The sequence below is a fragment of the Athene cunicularia genome, assembly GCF_003259725.1.
Source record: "Athene cunicularia isolate RWA chromosome 1 unlocalized genomic scaffold, athCun1 chr1_part1, whole genome shotgun sequence".
NCBI classification, from domain to species: Eukaryota; Metazoa; Chordata; class Aves; order Strigiformes; family Strigidae; genus Athene; species Athene cunicularia.
In genome coordinates this window covers 127,933,742-127,957,274 of record NW_020799091.1, presented here as the reverse complement: position 1 = coordinate 127,957,274, position 23,533 = coordinate 127,933,742, and the positions used below count along the sequence as shown (strand labels likewise).

Here is a 23,533-nt window from a genome sequence, read left to right as displayed (position 1 = left end):
CCGCCTCCCTCCCGCGCCTGCCTTGAGGAAAGTGCTGCTGCCGCTCGGAGCGCTGGGTAGCGGCGGTCGGACGGGACGGGACGGGGCAGGGCAAGGATGACGCGGACGCTCGTGGAGCTCTTTTACGATGTGGTGTCTCCTTACTCATGGCTGGGGTTCGAGGTAAGGCGGAGGGAGGACGTTGCCGGGGCGTCCCGCAGTTGTCCGGCGGCCCGGGGCAGCCTCCCTGAGGCGCCGGGCCCGGGCGGTCGCTCCTGCGACCTTCAGGAGGTGGCTGAAGGGCCGCTCGTACGGCCGACCGGCGGCGCCTTCCCGGGAGCCTTGCTGCAGGCAGCGCCCTGCACGCCTTTTGTTTAGGTTTTCTTTTTATCTCACCTGTGGGGGGTATTTCGGTTTCTTCCTCACAGGTTGAAAACCAGAGACACTAAGGAAATGTGTCTCATCCAAATGGCAGCATGGCCTGTGCATGTTTGGGAGTTCTTGGTGAACGTTTTGCTTGAGGGATAGTTTTGATGTTTAACAAATGCAAGCGTCCACTCGTGAGCGTGACCTTTTCCCTACTTAGACTTGGACAGTTGTTGAAGGTTAAACTTTTAGAACAATGTAGCAATAGAACAGGAGGGAACGGCTTTAAACTGCAACAGGGGAGGTTCAGGCTGGACATTTGGAAAAAGTTTCACAGAAAGAGTGGTCAGACAGTGGAATAGGCTGTCCCCATCCCTGGGTGTGTTTAAGGGTCGTTTGGATGAGGTGTTGGGGGATGTGGTGTAGGGGAGAACTTTGTAGAATAGGGCTGATGGTTGGACTCGATGATCCCAAGGGTCTTTTCCAACCTGAATGATTCTGTGATTTTGTAATATTATGCTTATGTCAAGAAAGATGTTCTTTGTATATGTTAAAGTCAAAGGCATCCCAAATCAGAAGTAGATAGCCTTATTTGAGCAAGGACATCCCAGAGCCATTAGACCTTGAAGAGGGTACATTGCCAACTTGGCAAGCAAACTCACAGTCCATGAATCCTTAGCTGAACTGCCCCCATTCTAATACTAAAACTCACACCTAGAGGTCAAGAAGACCCTTGTCCACGTGAACTACTATGCATGCACAGGGCAAGGGTCTTCAAGTACTGTGTCAGCAGTATCATAATTGTATGTAAATTACTAACCAAGCATCATAGAGAGGATGGACTTGGAAAATTACTAACTGCAAGTTCTGTGTATAAATATAGCACAGAAAGTCTCCTTGGTGTGCTTGATTTGTGGGAAACTGCCAAGCACCTAGGCTTGTGCAACCCTAAAATAAATAAGCAATGTCTCTCCTGAGTGTGTGATTATTGACCTACTGCACATTAGGTGACATATCCGCCTTTTGGACAACATAGTCATAATACAGATGTGGTCCTTTCAGTCTTTCTGAGATCAGGGTTCTTGGTCAGCATCCAGAAAAGGCTTTTAGAACTATTACTAGAATAGAAAATTATTTATCTGCAGTGTCTGTTTAATGCCTGAACTTATTTCCTAGCTGCATGCAGCTCTATAGACATCTCCTCTGACTGTTACTCCATCGCTTTTTTTTTTTGTTTTTTATGTTGCAGGTGCTCTGCCGGTACCAGCACATCTGGAATATTGATCTGCGCTTTCGTCCAGCTTTCCTTGGTGGCATAATGCAAGCAACTGGTAGGCAATATGGGAAGATGAGCTCTGCAGGGAAATAACTTCTTCTCTAGTAGGACACTAGTCGGCACTCTTGGTGAGCGCAGAGCCCACAGAGCCAGCTTTAAACTTTTGGCATCAGTAACAGATTAACTATAGGACTGTGGAGCTCAGTAGTGACAGAAATCAGCCACAAAGAATTTCAGTGTTGCAACTACACAGCTGCTGTTTGTGGCACATAGAGTCTGTGCCAGAGTTCCTCAGATCTTCGGCATTCCACAGCAAATTATTATAGGGTAATAATAATTATTACAGGATTATAATAATAATTTGATATGGAAAGTTTTACTAAATGTTTTCTGTTGAGTTCAAACCAGAATTTATTTGTGGAACACTTTCAGTTTGTAATATGCATGAATGAACCAAGTATGCCATAAAATACTGCTTGTGGTCTTCCTAGAACAGATTATTCAGTGAGATTTATAAATCATGAGATTAACAAGTGTCTACATTTTTTTACCTGTGCATTAATAGTTGTTTATCTTAAAAGTCATCTGTCAGAATATTAAGTCCTGCTAGGACATTTGTACCTTTGTTTAAAAATTATTCTGATAACTTCAAGGGTTGATCTGTGCAAAACCAAAATAAATCATGTTTAAATCCTAGCATTATCTTTGGAAAAGCTGTGTATGTTTCAGTAAGCCAATAGGAAATTATACACTACCTTAGGCATATCTCTGTATGAGGTCTAATTTAGCCAGTTTTCTTTTGTCCAGTGTTACTATAATACAGTTGAAAATCTCAACAGAACTTTTTCCTGAAAGGTAACAAACCCCCAGCAATGCTGCCAAAGCGTGCGGAATACCTGCTGAAGGATATAAAAAGGATGGCAAAATACTACCAAGTGCCTGTAAAACTTTCAGAAAATGTCTTCCAACGTATCCTTGGTACAAGTAAGTAAGAGATTTAGCTGGTATCTTTCAACTCTAGCACTTCTGGTTCAAATTCTCTGGTAAAGGTGAAGATGAATTCTCTGTCCACAGCCTCCTCCCTTATCAGTGAGCAAATAAGTCTGCATTTTTAACCACGAAAGGAACTTCTGAAGAAATACTGTTGTGAATTATATTACCATGGAATGAATCAACATGAGCTTTAACTGAATCGTTTGGGGACTGTTACAGAGAAGATCACACTTCTTAAATACCACTTGTGCAGAGTGTGACTGTTCCTGATCCTGTGCCTTGTTTCAGCATGTTCTCTGTCTCCCCACTAATTCCAGGCACTCTTGGGGCCATGCGCTTTATCACAGCCGCTGAGATGACACAACCACAATACTTGGAACCCTTATCTAGGGAGTTCTGGATACGTTTTTGGTCACAGGTCAGTATTTTATGAAGCGAACTTCATCTTTTTCTGTCACCCTTCCTGTCCCACTTTGTTCAAATGTGGAATTTGAGCAATAGAAAGGAAATGTCTTTTAATGAAAAGTCATAGCAGGAAACTTAAGGTCACAGTGGTTCAGGAGCCATTACAAGGGAAGAACTAGCTTAATTTGCCTTCTTTTAGATATGTATGGTGAGTCCTGTGGGCTGAGTGGATCAGTAGTTCATATCAGAAAGCACTTAATACATTCCTAGATTAGGTGACTTAAAACTTTTTCTCAGGAAATGAGGATTCTCCAGTAACTAGATTTGGCATTATTTCTTAGAAAACTTGGTTTCAAGTCCAAAGCTGAGCTTTTGTTCTAAAGTACTGAATTATTTATTTTATTCTTTTACCAGCATGAAGATATCAGTCAGCCGGAGAATATATTGGCTGTAAGTGTCTCCTTTTTGTTGGTACTTGCGCACTTCTGATGCAGATTCTTATTGATGGCTTGGATCAGTAATAGACATGAAGACAACATAGGCAAATGATTACTTGGAGTTCTGAAAAATTTCAGCTAGAAAAAAAGGATTTAATTTCCCTAGCAGCTCTGTAGCTCTGTTTGGAATGATTTTTTTTTTTTATTTTTTATTTTTTTTTCGGTCATGCTTTGAATGACACTTAGAACCAGAATCTCCCTTTTTGTTAATTCATGTGGCAAGATACCCAGGGCGGACAATTAATTATCTGTTAATACTGTTTTATTAACAGTAGTAAAAGTATGAACAGTGTCTCCAGAATGCATTTTGGTTTTGCTGCTATGTGAAATCTTCAGGTGAAATGCAACACTTTGGGGAAGTTGACTTTCCTTGGAGTGATGGAGCCAGGCTTTACTGTTCAGTGCTGTATTGCCCTTTTACATGCTTAGAAATTGTACTCTTTTGGTGTATTGTTTAGATTTTTTTTTTTTGCAGTAAAAGCTATAATGGCATGTAAGCTAGCATACCATGAGATCCTCTTTAGAGCTCTCATTTCTACGTTATTTTATTTTTTAAGTTCTTGGAATACAAAGAAAAGACAGGAATTGTCCATGACTAGTCTCTCCTATCCAACATCCCTGTTTAAAACCTGAAACTTGCAGTCTCACTGTTTTCCCAGAGCCTAGTCCTTGCACTTCAGCAAAGGTTTACATTTTGCCTTTTCAAGATGCAAGATTTGAAGGATATAATTAAACTGTGGTACATTAACCCTTGTAGGCAGCTAATCACCACACAGGCACTTGCTCACTTCCCCCCACTGCCCAGTGGGACAGGGGAAGAGAAAAAGAATAAAAGCAGGAAAACTTGTAGGTTGATATAAGATTGCTTAATAAGCAAAGGAGAAGTGGAAGAAGAGAGGAAAAAAAAAGCCACAAGTGATGCAAAGGCAATCACTTGCCACCTCCCACAGGTAGACTGATGCCTGGCCAGTTCCTAAGACAAAGGTGGCTAACCTCCCTAAACCCCCTCCTCAGTTCTTACTGCAGAGCATGATCTTATATGGCCTGGAATATTTCTTTGGTTAGTTGGGGTCATCTGCCTCATTGTGTCCTCTCCCAGCATGTGTACCCCCAATCTATTCACAGTGGGGTGTGTGTGTGTATGTGAGAAACAGAAGGCCTTGACACTGCAAACGCCATTCAACAATAATTAAAACACTGGTGTGGTATCAGCATTGTTTTGGTCACAGATTTTAACACAGAACTGTAGGAGCTGCTGTGAAGAAAATTAACTCCATCCCAGCCAAACCTAGTACATAAATACATACATAAAGTCCTCATATAGTCTCTGAATCCATTGTTATGTAAATAAAGATAAAGCAAGGACATGCAGAACATCAGAGGAATGAAGTTCATACTGATAAAACCCCCTCTGTGTAATTTAGTCCCTGTTTGGTGGTCTGTTCAGCAATGCAGAGGTAGGCCTCTCCTTGTTTGCTTGTGTCTGTCTTTATCACCCCTGCAGCGAGTACTAGTCTTTCCTCTCTTCTGGAAATACACCATCTAAGGGTTGGTGAAGGGTCCCAACCCTTTCATCTGAGTCTTTATTAGGTTAATTTGTTTTACGCATCAATTAGGAAGAATGTTGTTTACTTGATACAGTTTCTCAGATTTTACTTTTTTCAGTCAGCAGTACCCTCACATAAATTACTATATAGAAGCAATGTATAGTCTTTGAACCCTGCCCCAGTGCACTGGTGAAGACCAGATGCTATGTCTGTGTAAATATCACAGTCTGAACACTGTGGCTACCAAGCATACACAGCATTTCCAGTGCTACACTTGTTTATCTCCTGTTCAAGCAGAGTCAAAAAGAACTCTAATCTCCCTGATGTGGAAGTAGAGAATGCACAAGAAAATGTGGAAGCTAAATGGAAAAAGTGATTGAGAGAAAGAAAGAAAAAATCATTAACACCTGCATGTGCAGGATTACTGGTCCAGGTACAATACTGTAAGCATTTTAAAACTTTTTAAAGAAAAAAAAAGGGCATGTCATTCAGGTAGATGACATGGAAGCTAACACTTTTTGTGAAATACTGTATTAAATTGGTACTTGCAACTTTGATGTTATGTGGTAAACATTGGACCTTTACCTTGCCACTACCTCATTCCTGTGTGGCAGATGCACAGAGAAGGCTAAAAAATCCAGCAATAACACTAGCAACTGGTTAACCTCTGAGTTACAGTCTTTTTCATGCAGTATCACTTACAGATCCTGCATGGCCACCATTGTCATACAAACTGGTTTTGTCTTGGCAGTCTTGTACAGTAAGATTTTCTTTTACAGGGCATGAAATCTTTTTTTCGCAAGTTATCTGACAATTTATTGGATCAGAGGTTAAACTTAGTTTGGTTTGGTTTGGTTTTGTTTGGGTTTTTTTCATGTTTAGGAACACCTGAAAAAAAAAAGGTGTATTTGGGGCTTGGAAGTTTAAAATATCCCTTATCTGAGAGATGATAAATTATGAATGGGTTGGGAATACAGCAAGTCAGTTGTGCAAGTGCTTCATGGGTATTTTGTAATTTTTTTGGTAATAAACCTTGTGTGATAATACTGACGATGAAATTAATTAGACCATACTAGGAATTAGAATATTCTGTATTGAGTACTCTTAATTATAATAATCTTTTGTCAGGTTGCCAGACAGGCTGGGCTATCATCAGAGCTCACCCAGAAGCTACTAGAAATTATTTCATCTCCTGCAGTGAAGAACCGACTGAAAGAGACAACAGAGGAGGCAATAAAATATGGGGTGAGATGCTTCCAGTGCTATTTGGTATCACAGCAATGCATTCCTGCCCTGTGAACAATACTGGGAAGCAAGGAACAATGAAGGTGATGATTAGAAAGCACTGTATAGACCACTGTCTTACGTGGTCTTTGCTTTTGAACATGTAAAAACTGTACCACTGTTGCTGGTAGTTTTATCTCATTATCATCTGGGAAGGCAAGGTTGACCCATTCAGCTCATTCCAGCTGGACAGCTACAGGACCAGTGCTAAGAGATACCATTTATTGCTACTTGACATAAAACTCTGGATTTATCAGGTTGGTTTTTTTGCTCATTCAAAATGGCCACAGAGGCTCTGGAGAGTCCCTTGCTGTTCTGATGGCTCCATTAAACTCATCTTTAAGATTGAAGAAGGTGAAAAGAAGGGAATGAAAAAAAAAAATCTTAAATTACTGCTTTTTATTCCTGAAGATTGATCATCTGGCTGCAAAAATTTATCTCATTGTAACGTTCTCTTTCATCTCCATGGTCTCAATAGGCATTTGGGATGCCTGCTGTTGTGGCACATTTTAAGGGGGAACCTCATCTCTTTTTTGGCTCTGATCGTTTAGAGCTGCTAGGCAGCTTTATAGGTGAGTATACCTAATAACATCACTTTTGGTTTCATGCTTTCACCCTCTTTTAATGAAATGTCATACAGTTAAATAAAACACTCAAGGTCTTTGAAATATTAAACATGTTGGGGATCCTTCTCATGGGATGGAACTGCTAACTGGACTGTATCTCAGTACAGTTAGTGACAAAAGATGTAGTCCTTTTCCAGACAAGAAGTAACTTGAGTTCTCCCTCCTCTCTCGGTATGTTTCAGGGCTTTGTGCTTCATATCCCATTCTCAACTTACTGCTGAAACTCTTCAGTTTTCAAAACATCCATATTTAACCTTTTGGTACTGGGCATTAGGTCTTGACTAAGATTAAGACTATGGCTGACACTGTTTTTGTAGTTTCAACATTTTCATTTTACATCTTTCTTAATAAAAATCACATTATCATAGCTCCCCAATCCATAACTTGGAATTACCTAACTACACAACTTTTTAACAGATATCTGACCATCCTTTTAATTTTCCTATTAATAGAATATAAACTTTAAATTTGTAAAGAGAATTGGAATTGGTTGTGATAACTAATAAAACTCAGTCACTTTTACATGAGTTAGAGGGCATTTGACTATTGATCTCAAGATCTGGCACCCAAGCAAGTTTGTCACTAGGAAGTTATGCACGTAATTAGATCTGATGCATTTGCTGAAAAATGTCAGCAGAAAAATTTAATTAGTGTAAATTAAAATTATTTTAGACTTAAATAGAAGGGTTTTTTTTGAGGTTTCTGGTGGGGTTTCTGATTCTATAAAAATATTCTTGATGAAAATGAGAGTGAGGAAGATGAGTACCCAACACCCACTACCGTAGTCATTAATTAATTCCAAATAGGAAATTGGAATGTTATGGCCTGGTTTCTAGTCCCAACTTCGAACAGATTGTCCTTTTTGTTTCTCTGACTCCACAGCTTTCCACCCCTTTTCTTTTCCTTACCCCCAGCCCCTCAGAAAAGGAGTCCTAAAAAGAACTGGCTTCACCTTGATGTGGAATGTCCCAGACCTGCAAAATCCCTCATCTGCGACAGAGGAAAATAATTTTGTAGAGCTTTGGTTGTGACTAGACAGTGAAAGATTTATGGAGCTGGCTGAAGCGTGCCAAATAAGATATAAATCTGTATTCCATCAACAGTATTTACCCTTCAAAAGAAGGGTAGGAACAGTCATCCTACTGCAGAAATGTGACTGGCCAATTGCTTATATGTATTACATTTTAACTTTTGTGCTGGTTTGTCTTGCAGGTGAAAAATGGCTGGGCCCAGTTCCATCAGTTCCAAGCCCCAAGATGTAAAAAATCCTGGGGAAATACATAAGAATGAAAATATATATGTACATGGACAATCTTCAGCGATTATCTGAATGTATCCAATTTTATGGCTTTCTCACCCTCAACAGCTGATTTTACAACTCAGTCTCATCTCTAATTACAAAGAATTTCAAGGCTTGACAGTAGTACCAGTCTGCTGAGGTCTTTACCAATACCAGTGTGCTTCTTTTCTTTCAACTGATTAATGATTAACATTAAACAGTAAATATTTAACTTCTTGAAGATTAATCATTGTTCTTCCCTTATTAGTTCTCCTCCCCTAAAAGCATGAAGATTAAGTTGTTACAGGACTGTGATCTCTGGATTTCTCATATCTTCCTGCTTGTCCTTTAGAAACACACACACATACAGCCTAAGAGAAGCTGGCCACATTCTCCTTTAAGTCTAAGGTACAACATAGACACTAGAAGCACAGGCCAAGGCATTCACGTTTCCTTTTACTCTGCAGCATGGCAATTGGAGGGGACACAAGAGAGAAGAGTGGAAGAGAGAGGGACAATTCAAGCCCAAAGAAACATAGAGAAACAGGTATTTCAGAAGGAACTGTCCCCTTCCTGGACAGTACTTTATACACTTCGTTCTGCAGTGACTGACATTTGAGGAGGCCACCACACACATGCATTCTCAAGCACCAAACCCAAGGCCTTGCAGGGGTTCTTAATTAACACCAGTTTTACAGTAATGTCCATGGAGGACAGTGGTGAACACCATGTAAGTTTAGCTGGTAACTAAACCATACTGTTCTGCTTCCTCAAGGATGGCTTAATTGCTGCCTATCCAAAGGTGATTTGCATATGGTTATGAGGGGACTTCCCATCATATAGTCTGCAGAGAGAAAGATATGCAAACAATAAAATTCATTAATTTCACACTGAAATAGTTTGAACTTGGTCCTGTATTTGCTGAATTGGAATAATGCACTTGAATTAATTTGATTCATAGGAGGCATGATATCTTGATGTCTGATGCATCACTGAAGGAAGTGGAAGAACTAGCAGCTAGAATTCCATTTTTTGTCTCTTTCTGAACTTTAAGGTAAAGTATATTCATGCTTGTTCACTTGAACAGCAAATCCTGGAACAAATCATCAGAAAAAAAATTATCCTTCGTGTTCTTACAGCTGCAGGTGTTGTGGGAGTATCATTTGTTCCACCTTCCACCATTTTTCCCTCTTGAACCTTTCAGCTCCTCAGGAAATACCCTATATTTTGAGAACTCCTTCCTCCTGTCCACCAGTGCACCCATTAGACATTGGGCAAATCCGGCCTGGAATTAAAGGAAATCTTTGTGAGATACAAGTTATGTTGATTTAGGAGTTAGAATGACAGGGAAGTTATTGTGTATATGGATGCTGTAGGTTTCTTTGAGTCCCTTGAAGCCATGAAAATTCTTTTACCACTTCCCCCCCCTCCCCTCCCTGAAATTTGTTAGTCTCCAGTCTGTGCTGTCAAACTGATTCTGAGGTTGTGATAAAAATGGAATGACTGAAACATCACCCCAATGACCTAGAGCCAATGCCATAGGCAGGCCTGCCTCAGAAATGGGTAAAATTCGCTTTGTGGAGGTAATGAACTCTAGTGGGAAGGTGGTACAATTATTTCATCTTGAAACAACCTCATGGTGAAAGCCAGGGCCTCATGAAACTTTATCCTTTGAACCAGCTTGACTGAAAATACCCCAGCCTTTGTGACAAAATGTTGATTTGGCAGATGGACATGCCATCTGGCAAGCGATGGACTAAATGAGATGGATCTTACAGACTGCCATGTATTTCCCAAAATGAGCTAAAGGCCCTTAGACCTACTTGAAATCAGTGGAAATGAAATGCTCGAAGCCTTAGGTACTAAAATAGTACTTAAACACTACTGAGAGAAGGAAAATACAAACTCAGGATTTTCCTTGCATTGCTTATTGCCTGTGGTAACCACTAGTAAGTGGTTACAGCCTTTGCACTGTTATTGGTGAGTATGCATATTGTCACAATTCTGGCTGCATACCTACTTGGAGCAAAATTTGCCTGTTTGGGAGCAGAGCTTTGAGGAAGTACTGCCTCTTCTTTAGGCAACCTTACTCCAGTGTTAGAGACCTGATCATGAGCACGAGCTCTTGGTGGATGCTCTGGTGATTACCGCAGTAAACACTGGCAACTACACTGTCATTCTTGGTACTAGTCAGTGGCATAGCACGAGTTGAAGTAGTCTCAGTGCTGAGTACCAGCTGCTTTTACCTGGCTTGCCTTTCTGATGTGCTGTCTATGTGTCAGTCTGCTGCAACGCCAGTGGCTACCACTGCATGGAGTTGGAGCTGTTGTCTAACTGCTCTGCCACGAGGCGGTTAAAAGCTGAGCATTAAAAAAAAACAGAGGATCTAAACATTTGTGTCTTTTGACCAGGCACGGCCAGATGCTAAGCAGTCATAAGAACTGCCAGCTATTTAGGAGGAGCTGGCAGAATTTCCTTCCATAAAGGTAGTAACTCTTCTATTTAGCTGTATACCAAACCTGAGAGCCTCATATCTGCATCACTTGCAAGGTACTATGCTTAGCTGTCAAGCCGGAGAACACACTGGGCAAGGAAAGGGACCCTGCACCAAAAAAAAGACTCAGTGATGCAGGCAAAACTGGACTATAAACTTTAGGGAACAAACTTAGAGTGGCGTTCCCCTTTGCTCTATTATTGACTTCACCAGGAGATCGAGTCCCACTTCCCATGTCTGGAAAAGCTGTGTAACTGGTGAGATGTGGGTCCCACCAATACTAGGCTGAAAGCAAACAAGTAAGCATAGAGATAGGCACAAAGTCACAAAATAAGCAAAAGAAAGTGGTTCAGTAGAATAATGAAACCATAGGAAGCAAAGGTTAGGTGCAGAGAAAGCTAAGTTGCATCTGAGCAAAAGAAACCAAAGAAAGAGAAGAAAATAAAACAGCATTATTAGGGTGGAGAGAGGCGTCTCAACAGGAATTGCTGTTCCCCGAGGGGGAGCAGGTAACCAAGAAAGGCAGGGCCAAGGTTGATTAAATAGCCCAGAGTGTGCCAGCCATGAAAGATCATTTGGGGAAAAAGGTGTAGGATTAGCCCTATTTACTGTGAAGCCACACAGTACTTGCTGCCCTCTTTCAGTGAGGCTAAGGATGGCCCAGGGGCCTGCCTCCACCCTGAACCACGGGCCTGCAGCACCTCTCCATGTTTGTTACCTGTGCTCCTCACCAGGTGCGCACTGAGACAGTCCTCCAGCGATGACCTCACATGCAGCACAAAATGGAGGCCTGCAGAACAAGGTAATGCTTTAACCTTCCCCTGCAATCACCTTCTTATTGTCCTTTCAACACTCAGAAAGCAAAGCCTCCTAAATTCTCTTTTTTTCCTCCCATCCTTATCTCTGTGTAAGTGAAAAAGAAACGTTTTATTAAAGCACTTACTGGATTATGGCGCTGACCATCTGCTTTGCTGTGTTTTCCTTTCCCAGTGGAGCCAGCAACACTGCTAGAAGGAAGCAACCTGCTTCCTAGAAGGGAACCAAGCACAGAACAATAAAGAAATAATCAAGAGGGTATCCAAGGAGCTGCACATATAGCTGGCTTTACCACAGACTTTTCACAGATGTGTGGCTCATCCACAGGTTAAGAGTGAAAGGACTGTATCTACACCCAACTTGACTAATGTTAACCTTGACCTACTTATTCAGCTTGAAACACAAGGACAGTGACTACCTGGCTTTCACTCAAAAAAATCACTGGGCACTGGTTCCAGACTGTGTTTCAGTGCCACAGCTGTTATAGCTTGAGGCAAGAAGCTATAGCTGGATCTACAGCTATCTAATGAGTAATGAAGGCATTTTCCAACTTTCCCAAATGTTTCAATCAGTCCCATTTTCAATGTCTGTATCAGTCTACTGTTATACACAAAAAATAATTTAAAATAATACAGGTTCCGGTAGGTAACAGTGTCGTGCAGTCAAGCTAAGAAATGCCATTGCTGAATGTGCAACCTGAATGCCTTATCCTTCAGAATACACTTTGTGAAGCAGAGTCTGATCTTATGTTCTCACAGCATTTCTCTTCTTTGTCCTCCCTCTATCCACTGTCTTAAGATTCCCACATCTGACTTCAGGGTTTAAGGAATTTGCCTGTCATCACATATCAACATCATGGCTACAACAGGGAAGAAATACTTAGCAAAATTCACAAACTTAAGACATCCTCTTGCTTTCTGTAATCATATTCACCATACACATTTCACAAGAAATGAGTATGATGTCTTTAATGTAACAGCCTTCTTTCTTACACCATTGTGATTTATTCTTAGGTGACCCTCCATCCTATGCACTAAGGATGGTTTGAAAGTATTAAATATTTTAATTTCATAAATAGTATTGGTTTTGGGAGTTTATGTATAGCTGTATTACTATACATAATACAGTATATGTATAGCAAAAAATGTTAGATAATACAGTAAATCTGTGTTACAACTTTTAAAATAGCAAGAGTTTGAATTAGGGAGTTGGTGACAGTGTGGAATGTGCTAAGGGGGCAGGAAGTGCAGATGAATTACATTGATGGCATACCTATCCACCATTCAATCAGGAAAGCTAAACAAGCTGTAAAAGTCAGCTCATGAGGGACTGCTGCAATAAGATGGTAAGCCAAGATGTTCTTCACAGGAAGATTTTTTTCTTTTTGAACATGATCATAACAATATTTTCTAGGGAATAAATGAGATGCAACTGTGTTTCAGCAGTTTTTCAAAGGTATTCATGATGTAATTTAAAGTTCTGAGGTTTAAAAACAAAACTGGTAAATCACTGCCATTTGTTGCTGAACTGTGGCTTTAAACAACATGAATTTGTAGGTCCAGGGTTCTTCTCCATGTTGTATATATCCCAGCTCCAGTACTTTGAAATTTAAATATGATGTATGTTTGTAGGTCACAACTAACAGACTAACTGAATTAAAACACACCTAAAGCAACTATGCATATTAAGTAATCTAGAAGTGTCTTCAAGAAAGTGTTAAAGAGGGTTATAGCTGAATTTATATCCTGACCTTGAGGCTAGGGGGAAGTCACCTCTGCTTCATATGATATACACTGGCATATAAGATATGTTGGTGCTATTTAAAGTCAACTCAGAAATCATCCATATTTTTTTCCCTAAAATTTTAAGCATGACAAATTCCTCTTAATCCTGTCTTTTTCTAGCTCAAGAACTGTCAGTATTTTTGGAAAATAAAATTTAAAGAATCTTGTGGATGTGGTGTGGATGGTGACATCATCAAGCTTGCTTACTGCAGTCAACAACGGCAGTCAAGACTGCATCTCAATGATTCTGTGATTCTACAGTCTCCTAATTAGATGAGTGTGTTTCAAGTAGTCAGAAAAGTATCCACATTTATCCCTTTCAACCATGGCTCTCCTAGCATTAATCAGAAGTCTGTATACAAACCTGCATGTTTATTCATGTACCTTTTTCTTTTTTTTAAATTTCTGTACTGAAGATACAAGAGTGGATATGGTACAGCAAAAAAATCACCCCTCCTGCAGGATGCCACTGTCTTACCATACTAAGGTAGTGAGAAACGACAGTTAAAGTTTTTCAGTGTCAGTATCAGATCACTGCCATTGGCAACAGAGTGTATAAAACCTAAAAATTATGTTGAACTTTACATCACATTCTCTGTAATGATTATTCTCAGTGATGCATATTAATGATGTATATACCTGTGGAATAATAAGGAGTCAGCAGATAGGGAAACTATCTGAGAAGAGCACCAGAGGCCACTGGAAAGCAGCCTTGCTTGCTTCCAGTATCTGTAACAAAAGGGGAACAGCTAAGCACTCTGCTGCTTGAAAGTAAATAGAGTCAGAAGCTTTTCCCCAAGGTGGCAAGCTGAGAGCTCAGAGTGAGCTCGGCCTAGCACTTGCACTTGGATGTGAACTTTCATAGCTCAGCTACAGCTCGAGGATCCAGTAGGATTTTCGGGCAAGGGAAAGAATGCAGGAAGGAAAATGGTCCATGAGTAGAGGGGTAAAAGGAGAGAGAACACAAGCAATGTAATAAAAGTTTGTAGTGGATCCCTTCCACTGGACTTTACATGATGCAGGTAGATGGGAGTGGTAAGTGAATTTGTAGAAAGATCACACTTGGATTAAACTGGGCCACGGCAGGGGAGGCATACAGCACTGTTAAAAACAGCACTGCATTATGTCTCTGCCTGGGAGTGCTCTCAGAGAAACTGAGGGCAAGGGGAACTGCACTTACCCACAAGGTCAAAAGGAACATGAAATCTTTTACTTGATGGCCACAGAATTTCTGACAGTCAAGCAAAACAAACTAGTTTGCATTTACACTAATTTTCTGCTCCTATTAAGATTTCTCATCACAAGTAAACACAAGCCTTTTGTTCACTTTTGACAGGGAGCCATCTTTCACACCTCCCTGGTCTCAGTGCAGTGCCACAAAGGCAACAGGAGTGAATACAACTCAAAAGGTTTGTGAGGGGAGCTGTGACCTGCTCAGGATCCCACCAGATATGTGGAAATGGTAGTCTGGATAATGCCATGGTGATACTGTGAAAACCCTCACACCACCAGGCACAAACCAGCCTTAATGGTGTCATTTCCAGATCCCTCTAAAAAGACAATTTCATAGTGGTGGGCTGTCCTGGTTCAGCTAGGATAGGGTTAAGTTTCCCCAGCAGAGAGGGGGAAGGGATCTCCAGCCAGGGTATTCATACCATGCTGACATCAGGTCCGGGCGCGGGAGCACAGGAACTCTCTTTCCTTTGTAGCTTTGGCTCATGGGGAGCACAGCGCTTGTTCCATAACCATTTGCGGTATTTCTCTCTGTATCTTTTGTCTTGCTTACTGTTATTGCTGTTTATTGTTGTTATCATTGCTACTGTTGTTGTTCAAGTTGTTATTTATCACACTGTTGAATTAAATTTCTTCTTATTTTAACCTGGGGTTTGTGCCTCACTTCCAGCCCAACTGGCTGAGGGTGGGGGAGGGGCAACAGCAACGTGGTCTCCGGTCCCGGCAGGGCCTAAACCACCACATAGGCCTCCTGGTCTTATAGTATTTATTTATCACTCTTGCTCTGAGCTGATGACACTCTCTAGTCTTCCACACACAGATCTAGAGAAGTTTATTCCCAGCTTCTGCCTCTTAATAGCAGCTCCTTAGCTGTCTTCTGTGGCAAAAGTTCCTGACATGATGCTTTTTCACATCACCACATTTAACACCTTTATGTCTCTCCCTCAGGACAGGCAGGCTTTGTATATAGCATCCCACTTCCTAATTACAGCATACCACATGGCTCTCTTCTTTCTCTCCACTTGTTTTTCCCATTCTTCCAGAGTTTCAATACCAGTCCCTTGAGTTCTCTTATGTGTATAAGCACTCATGCTGGGAGTTGTTCTGCAGAAGTGGAAAAATCTTAGAGAACATCTCAGAAGTCTCTGCAGAACATCTCACCGTATCACATCTTCCTTGCTGTTGCTAAGATACGGGCAGTATCTGATGTCCACTTTTGATATCTCAGACAGGGCTGCTGCAGAGATCGAGAGACCTATAGAGTCTTCAAGTAAACTGGCTTCATTTTCTGACCCTTGTAATCTTTCTCAACAGTCCCTTTGCACAAAACACCTATAAAGATTTCACTGTTCCTTCCAACCAACTCTCTTCCTTGCCATTCACATAATCTCTAGTATCTCTTACCATCTCCACCTGCTTCTATTCCAGAATCTTTTAGCAACAAATGTTAAGTTTTGCCTTCCACAGTTCCTAATGACCCAAATCTCAAAGGTTTAGTGTTTCCAACCATACTTTCCCAAAAACTTACACAGTCCGTTCAGCCTCCTTCTCAGCAACAGACTTAAACTGATTCACATTTTCCATAATTTTAGCTTTGGGCTAAAGAAATGCTTCAAATCCTATCCAGTTCATTTTAACAAAGACAGCTGCAAACAGGGTCTGAGATCAGGGCAGCTGATACATCTTCAACAACAGATACTGCCATAATTCTGCCTGCTATGGGACCAAAGAGAACTTCTAATAACTATAATCATCTCTGCACTGTGAATGGATCTGAACTGACTTTAACTACCTCAACGTTTATCAATTATTACACTAAGAGCCCAGACTTGGCTGTCAAAAATCTCAGTGCAGGGTATCTACCTTCTCAGGAGCACACTGCTGTGTTCAGGAAGCACTGTTTCTCTAGTTCCCATATCGAAACTATCTAGTTTGTAAAGAGGTACGGGCACTGCATTCAGAAAAACAGTCACTGAGATACATGCTCTCCATAGAAACAGAAACCACATTAATTCCTTGCAATCTACTGTAACTCCTTCTGCAGTGTGTACGGAACTATTTCACACTACTGAAACACACTTCCCCTCCCATTCTCTCCCCATAGCATAAAGTCTGCATGCTAGCTTCTCTCCCCATTTCTCTGAGCTCATCATTTACCCATGCTTCTCAAATATTAAGTACAGCATACAAAGATTTTGCTAAACAAATACGGCCCAACCTCTCATATTCTTCTAGAAGCATAAGTAGATGATTTTTTCTTTTTTTTTTTCTTTCTCTTTTACCTGGTGAGCTGGAAGTACTGGGTGTGCAGTCACTCTCATCCAGCCACATACTCTGAATCACTGAATCCTGTTTTGGAGTGCCCTCAAGAGAGCACATCAGCTCCTGGAGAGGGCAAAGAAGATGTGTTTTAATAAGACACTTGGTAAAATCAGGGAAGGTAGCCTGTTTGTTAGAGATCATACACCCACCCTGTCATTCTCCTCTTCCTCAGGTGTTTCATTTTCCCTCAAAACACTACAACAACTGCTTACATTGGATGAAGAATGTGAGAACGGCTGCATCACACAGTATCCTGAAGTCTGACTCCTGAGCAGTCTGTGAAATGGAAGCATTCAACATCATCATGCTTATTGTTACACACAGGCTTGCACTTCTTGTGACATAGCATTATTATATAGCAGTCAGAAACAGTAAGAATAAGTTACAAATAGTTTTTCTACCTAGGAACAGAATTCAGGGGAACTGGCTTGCTTTCCTTAATTTCTGGTTGCTACTTCATTTAGTAGAAACACCACTTCTTGTTTCCATTCTGGATGAAAGGATAAGACTAACTGAATTTTAAGTCACAAACCTAAGTGTCTCAAAGCAGAGCGAGTCAAACCACCTGTATTTAAGCAGTGTTTACTCTAGTCATTCATTAAAATCAACAGATGCCTTCATTTTAGAGATCAGAGATTTCAGGAGCCTGTGTACATCATAAGCTGTTAAACTGAGTATAGAGGGAAGGCACTACCCCACTGAGGCCACCCACTCCCACTGCCACTCTCATCTTATCATGTTTGGTCTTAGGTGGAATTCCAAACAGTACAAGGGGATTATAAAAGCACATTTTTAATGTCACAGAGTTTATAAACTGTTACTGCTGTGTTTCTGGACAGCTGTAACAGAAGTCAGGAAAGCATATAGACATGAACCCATATTATGGAGTGGTTAACTAAGAAAGGTTAAGGAAGCAAGGGGAAGGTAGAAACAAATTACTGAGACCCGAATTATTGTAGAATGTCTCAGTGCCAAACTATTTAGGATCAAGTGACAAGCTCTTGCACAGACAGATCAGAACCCCCCTCCTCCCGCTTACAGCATGGGAACCTAGGTCAGGATGCTCATCCTGGTGATTTTCCATGTGCTCAGTTGCCAGCAGACTGGCTCCTGTAGGTCCATCCCTTTAGACCTTTAGCTCCCACAGGGTCATTATAAAGGGAACATTCAAAGCAACCTGTATGGGATCACTTGTCAACCCCTTTCTCAAATGTCACAGACAGCAAGGTAGACTGCTACATGTTTCATAACTGTCAAGAAAGTCCCTTAAGGTCAGCTTTTCCCAGCACAGAATCTGGGATCCACTGCTTGCAGTCTTCTAGTAGAAAGAGCAGTCCATGAAGCTGACACTTACAAGGTGGAAGGTGCACTGTGCATGTAAGCCTAACAATTTATGGTGAAATACTCACTGCCTGCACAAGAGACCAGCTAATAAGAAAGAGATGAAGTCCTTAAAAATGTTAAGAAACCCCAAAAAGCTAAGAGACACAAGAAAGATTAGACACTTTTAACATACTAAATATATTTATTCCTTCAGAAACACTGCAAAACATGGCCAGTCTTGACCTACAAGCAGTAACGAAACCTAAAGTCCAGGCACATTACATGCCAGCATGCAATAGGGAGAACAGTAAAGATAGGGCCAATATAGGCCAAAGATATTTCCTCAGGTGATTAGGAAATATATTTTGGAGGAAATGAAGGCCAACATGCTTCTCCCTTGGCAGAGCAAATCAATTACTTAAAGTGAGCTGGGGACCTAGATTTCCACAAATATCTTCTTCTCAGCATCCTTCCTCAGCAAGTTTCTCCATCCTCATTATCTGCATTGCACTTCCTGAACTATGTCATCCAAAGGCACTAGAGACAGAGGTGGAAACATGTTCTTCTGCTCTTGCTTTCTGCAGGCCAAGCTGTTCTCACTCATCTGAGGGGAGGGGAAGAGAACAGGAAGCACTCAGGGTGGGTTCCTTTCCCCATCATTAGTAGAGGTTGGTTCAGTGTCTGCTGATCAGGCTATGAGAAGGGCACTGAGCCAAAATGCTCCAATAGGAGTTATCTGTCCATCTCCCTTTCCCAGGATTCCTGCTCCAGGAACTGCCAGTGGAGCGTTACTTGGTGCCACTTGGTCTCTTCACAGTCCTTGATGTCCTTTAAGTAAGTTCATGTTCCTCTTAGCTGGGACTTTCATTTCACCCCAAAAGTCTTGCCAGTATCTTCAGTGAGGTAACCAATGACTGAGTAGCATCCGATCCACTCCTGTTTGGCTTGATGTCCCCACTCAGATGTGTCTGAGGAGGGAAAACACACACAAAAATCCTATGTACTTCTTCTAGGATATGGACATACACAGTACAGTGCTTGATATTTCAGATGCAACCCAGAAAGCCATCTGATCCTGAAGAGTTTTGCTACTTGGTTACTTAGGCTGGGTTCATTCTTTTGAGTCTGTCCCTTGGGAAGAAGGATTATTTGGAAGGCTACCTGGACAGTAGAGCAAAAAAACTAAGGACAATTGTCCCTGCATGTGGGAGAGAAGACACTGTTAGCCCAAGTGAACAATGTGGATTCAGGGATTGCAGGCTGATCACTGCAGAAGGGTGTGCTGGAAATCAGCATGCAAGGACAGAAAGTAGTGCTGGTTTATCTCTACTATTAAAGAATTCATCTATTATTTATGTGTTCCCTTTGCATTTATTTCCAGGTTGGTTTGAGTAGAATGCAGATGAAGAGTCTGCTCATTCAAATCTGCAATCTGAAATGATTACTTAAGACCAGCAGCAACACACTGGACATTTTTGTGATAGAGAAATTTCCTGTTATGCTACTCCCTAGAGAGAACCAAGAGTGGACGGATGACATTTTTAATATGGGCTGTGGAAATTACTCTAGACCCTGCTAGAACTCTTTCTGCATTAGAAATATGCTTACATCATGATCCTGATTTGCGGTTCCACAATTAATGAACAATTAATAGACTATTTCAGTAGAACTTCAGTAGAACTGTCTCCGAGACAGACCATTAGAATTATACTCTTAGCCTGTTCCTGCAATAGTGTGCTAATACTGTCTTGGTGAAAATGGTGTGCTTTACATGATGAAGTTACATGTCCTTGATTCCCTGTCCCAGATATGATGCTGAAAGTATGACTGCATGTGGGCTAGTCCTTAACTCTGAAATCTCCACTCTAACTCTGCCTAATCACCAATTGTGCAACACACTATGCTACATCCCACCTTACAAACAAACTGTCCAGGAATGGGCTGAACCACAACAACTGTAAGAAGACTTTTTCTGGCAATCATACAAGTGTGTTTGAATTCATACTGGAAAAAGATGCATGGAGAGAATTGTGGGGACAGAAGTAGATAGACTGACAAATCATAAAGGTCATGCCTCATGTGCATAACAATATTCTGCAATATCACTGTTAGTGAAATCCCATTCTATGTTTGCTCTCTGAAGGCATGTGATACCAATCTGAAACAGCCATTGCAGCCATCTCACCTCCTCAGCTGACAAATGGAGAATGGGGGTTGGGAAGTAGGGGAAGCCCACAATCAAATGTGGAAATCAGAAACAGATGTCAAGAAAGCTTCATGATTTTTTTTTTTTCCCAAGACATGCACACATACTACAGTAGGGTAACCAGGACTGAGCTGTGAGATTTTTTTCTTACTAGACAGAATTCTTGCTGATCATGCAAGGTTACTTCAGCTACCCAACCAGAGCAAGAGTCCCTCACACATGTCTAGCCAGGAACTTCTTTTTCATTAACAAGGTCCCAGTCAGGACAAGGAAGGGGAGGTGGAACAATGTGGTAATGATAGAAGATGGGGTTTGCTGGCCAAGCAGCAGTTCCATGTCCTGCATTCTCTCTTGTCCTTGGCTGCCAGAGCTAGCATCTTAAATGGTCTGTATCTCCGAGCTGTGCTCCCATCCTCCTTCCCACCAACATTTTGGACACCCACCCAACCCAACAACTAGTATCACAAAAACATACTTACCAGAACTTTGCCCCTTGGCTGTGACAAAATTCTGGACAGTCCTAAAGCATACAATTGGGTAGCTGAACTACTGCAGATAGTCACCAGCCTGTAATTCTTAGGGAGCATTAGTCTAGTTGGAAGGAAGGCCCTTCCTTGTCAGACTTGGCATCTGGAGCAACTACAACCATAGAGGACTGGTTCTAGAGCACCTCCTGAAATTTTCTTAGAGCAGCCCCAGTCCTGAGCAAGGACATGCTCTACTACAAAGTACTCATCTCTCTTTTTGCCACAGGTCTCATCCAAATTCTCATACAAAAAAAATATCATATCCCACCATAATACAGCTTAGCAACAGCAAAGCTGCACTAGCAGGAAAGTGTATTTTTCCAGTTTTTGACTACCAGAAACTGGAGAACTATTTTGCAGACTACCACATGAAGCGTTTTGCAGGAGAACACTGGGTGTGATATGTGTCTTTGCTAAAGCACACCATAAGAGCAACACATGAGACTTTGCTGTAACACTTTGGGAGGACTGAAGACGGGGTAGTTGATGCTGGTTGGGAGCAGCAGCATGAATCCTGCTTAAAGAGGCAGAACTTGAGTACAACCCAGCATCCCAACATATCCTTGTCCAAGCTTCTCCATGAAGCTCCAAAAATCACTCCAGAGCAAACTACAGAGGAAACATACACATGAGTAAGCATGGATAATTGGACAGCTAGGGCTTTGTGTATCCTGTTGGATGCAAGCTAACATTGCAGTAAAGATACAGCCAAAACCACCTCTAAGTGGTCCAGTCTTTCTTCACTGGCTGTTTAAGAAAGCAGAGTTCCTCACTTAATGCAGAGCATGTATACCGTGCCACAGCCAGAAATCTAACTTCTAAGATGCTGCAATGCCTGATGTGAACAATCTCAGTAAGGACTTCAACAGAGCAAGGCATGCACTACCCTTAAGATGATACCAGACACAGTGAGCATCTTTCAAATATTAAATTTATTTTCAACTCACTTGCTCTTCCTGCTGGGGAACTCTGGAGAGCTGGGACTGTCCAGCACTTTCTGTATTCTCTCTGCAGTGTCTCTGCTGGGACAAAAGAGAAACCAGCTATAACCCAATGCCAGAGTGAATCACTATCTATTCTTACACTTCCTTACAAGCCATAGTATAAAGCTGGATCTCTCACGTGCACGTGAAAGTGAAGCAAATGCAGTTGCGTTGATAAAGGCAGACACTTTAAGATCTGACCTGCTGAGGAACTGATAGAAATGGCCAACCTTAACCTCCTTTTGAATTGATATAAATGCCTAAATTAATTTCAGTATTCTCCTTTTCCTTCTACCCTCCTCATTTCATTGGTCTTAAGATTTAGGATTGATTACAGAGCTTATATATTTTTCACATAAAGAAAAAAGGATTCAGCAAATCCCATTTCAGGATGATTACAATAGTTTTATTGCTACTAGTACTTGTCAAGATACTTCTGAAGAAAGCTGTCTGTGTAACTGGATAGTATGGTGTTTAATACAGGATTGGAAAACTTGGGGTTTCGTTGGTGGGGGTTTTTGTGGCTTCAGTGACGGAGTTCACAAAGCTCCTCCTCTGCTCTCTCGGACAGTTGATCCTACCTGCACCCCTCACATCACAGATCCTCATACCCTCACTTGTGCTAATACAACTGCTTGTGAGACTGGAAATTATCCTGACAAAAAACAATCATGAAACTAGAACAGCCTTGAAACTTCTGTAACACATGAACAAGCAGGATGGACTGGGTCAGCTCTGTCTTTGAATCTTGCATATTGTTCAACTACAGCTTCAGGATGAAGTCACACGTGAAATGTTGAGCTCACTGTTGCTGGAGCGCCTGCTCCAGCCTCCTTCACTCTTGCTCTCCCATCAGCCCTGGTACCCATCAGACTTCTCTATGAGCAGACAATTAAACCAGTGAAAGAAAGTTGATACTTTTTTCTGTTAAATTATGGGGCTAAATCAGTTCCATGAAGGGTCATGAAGCATCTGAGCCATCACAAGGAATGGGACAGGACTGGGTAGTTGAAAGAAACACTGGGAGAGGGCCGGTATGGTATCTGTGCTCTTCAGTAGCAATAAACTGTTAGAACAGACCAGTTGCTAGTGAAACTGCACCTTCAAGAATCACCCAAAAAGTCTTTCACAAAACACAAGGCTCACTGTTCCTCATATCTAAGATTATGAATAAGCAAAAGATAAACAAACCCAATAGCTTATTAATTCCCTCCTAGCAAAGAGCAGGAAAAAAAAAGAAAATAAATCCAGCATTTTTCCTTGTTGTAGAAAACTTTTACAGATCTTGTAAGGGGATAGTGAAGGATGTTGTGTACATAAAGTAATGGATTGAGGGGCACAACTGCCTAAGGTACAAAACTATTTAAAGTAGTGAGGAGCTGTGGCTTAGAATATTAACAGGGAAGTCGCCTTGGAAGATTTTATTTTCATCAAAGAAAGCTCTTTATTTTTATTCAGAATAGGTCACTGACACCTCATTAAGGAAAGATCCAAGAGAATAACTAGGAAGAAGAGAAAAATGGAGTAATCCTTCCTGTTGTGAAGTCACTGGTTTCCACATTAAACTAGTGATTTTCTGCTTTTACACTGAGT

At 41.3% G+C, this 23,533-nt stretch overlaps 2 protein-coding genes across 16 annotated transcripts in view; one reads left to right on the top strand and one right to left on the bottom strand.

The window, feature by feature from the left end:
* Positions 1-39: 39 nt before the first annotated feature.
* GSTK1 (glutathione S-transferase kappa 1) lies at positions 40-8,562 on the top strand. 2 transcript variants are annotated; one of them, XM_026852703.1, is made up of 8 exons: positions 40-162; positions 1,595-1,676; positions 2,477-2,605; positions 2,932-3,032; positions 3,434-3,469; positions 6,192-6,308; positions 6,826-6,919; positions 8,186-8,562. In XM_026852703.1, exons 1-8 carry the CDS (start codon positions 97-99, stop codon positions 8,233-8,235), a joined length of 675 nt encoding a protein of 224 aa, XP_026708504.1. In that variant the 5' UTR covers positions 40-96; the 3' UTR covers positions 8,236-8,562. The 2 variants fall into 2 exon arrangements, with proteins under 2 accessions (XP_026708504.1, XP_026708513.1); XM_026852712.1 differs by lacking the exon at positions 2,477-2,605.
* The window catches only part of RAP1GAP (RAP1 GTPase activating protein), a 51,105-nt gene continuing 35,701 nt past the window's right edge, over positions 8,130-23,533 (bottom strand). For 5 of the 14 annotated variants that reach the window (XM_026852296.1, XM_026852341.1, XM_026852384.1 and 2 more), the window contains 5 exons: positions 21,905-21,976; positions 17,051-17,177; positions 16,862-16,964; positions 11,690-11,775; positions 8,151-8,241 (listed from right to left, as the gene is read on the bottom strand). In XM_026852296.1, coding sequence (XP_026708097.1) covers positions 8,212-8,241; positions 11,690-11,775; positions 16,862-16,964; positions 17,051-17,177; positions 21,905-21,976 — 418 coding nt within the window. In that variant the 3' untranslated portion in view covers positions 8,151-8,211. The other 9 variants (XM_026852324.1, XM_026852305.1, XM_026852364.1 and 6 more) reach the window with 9 other exon arrangements.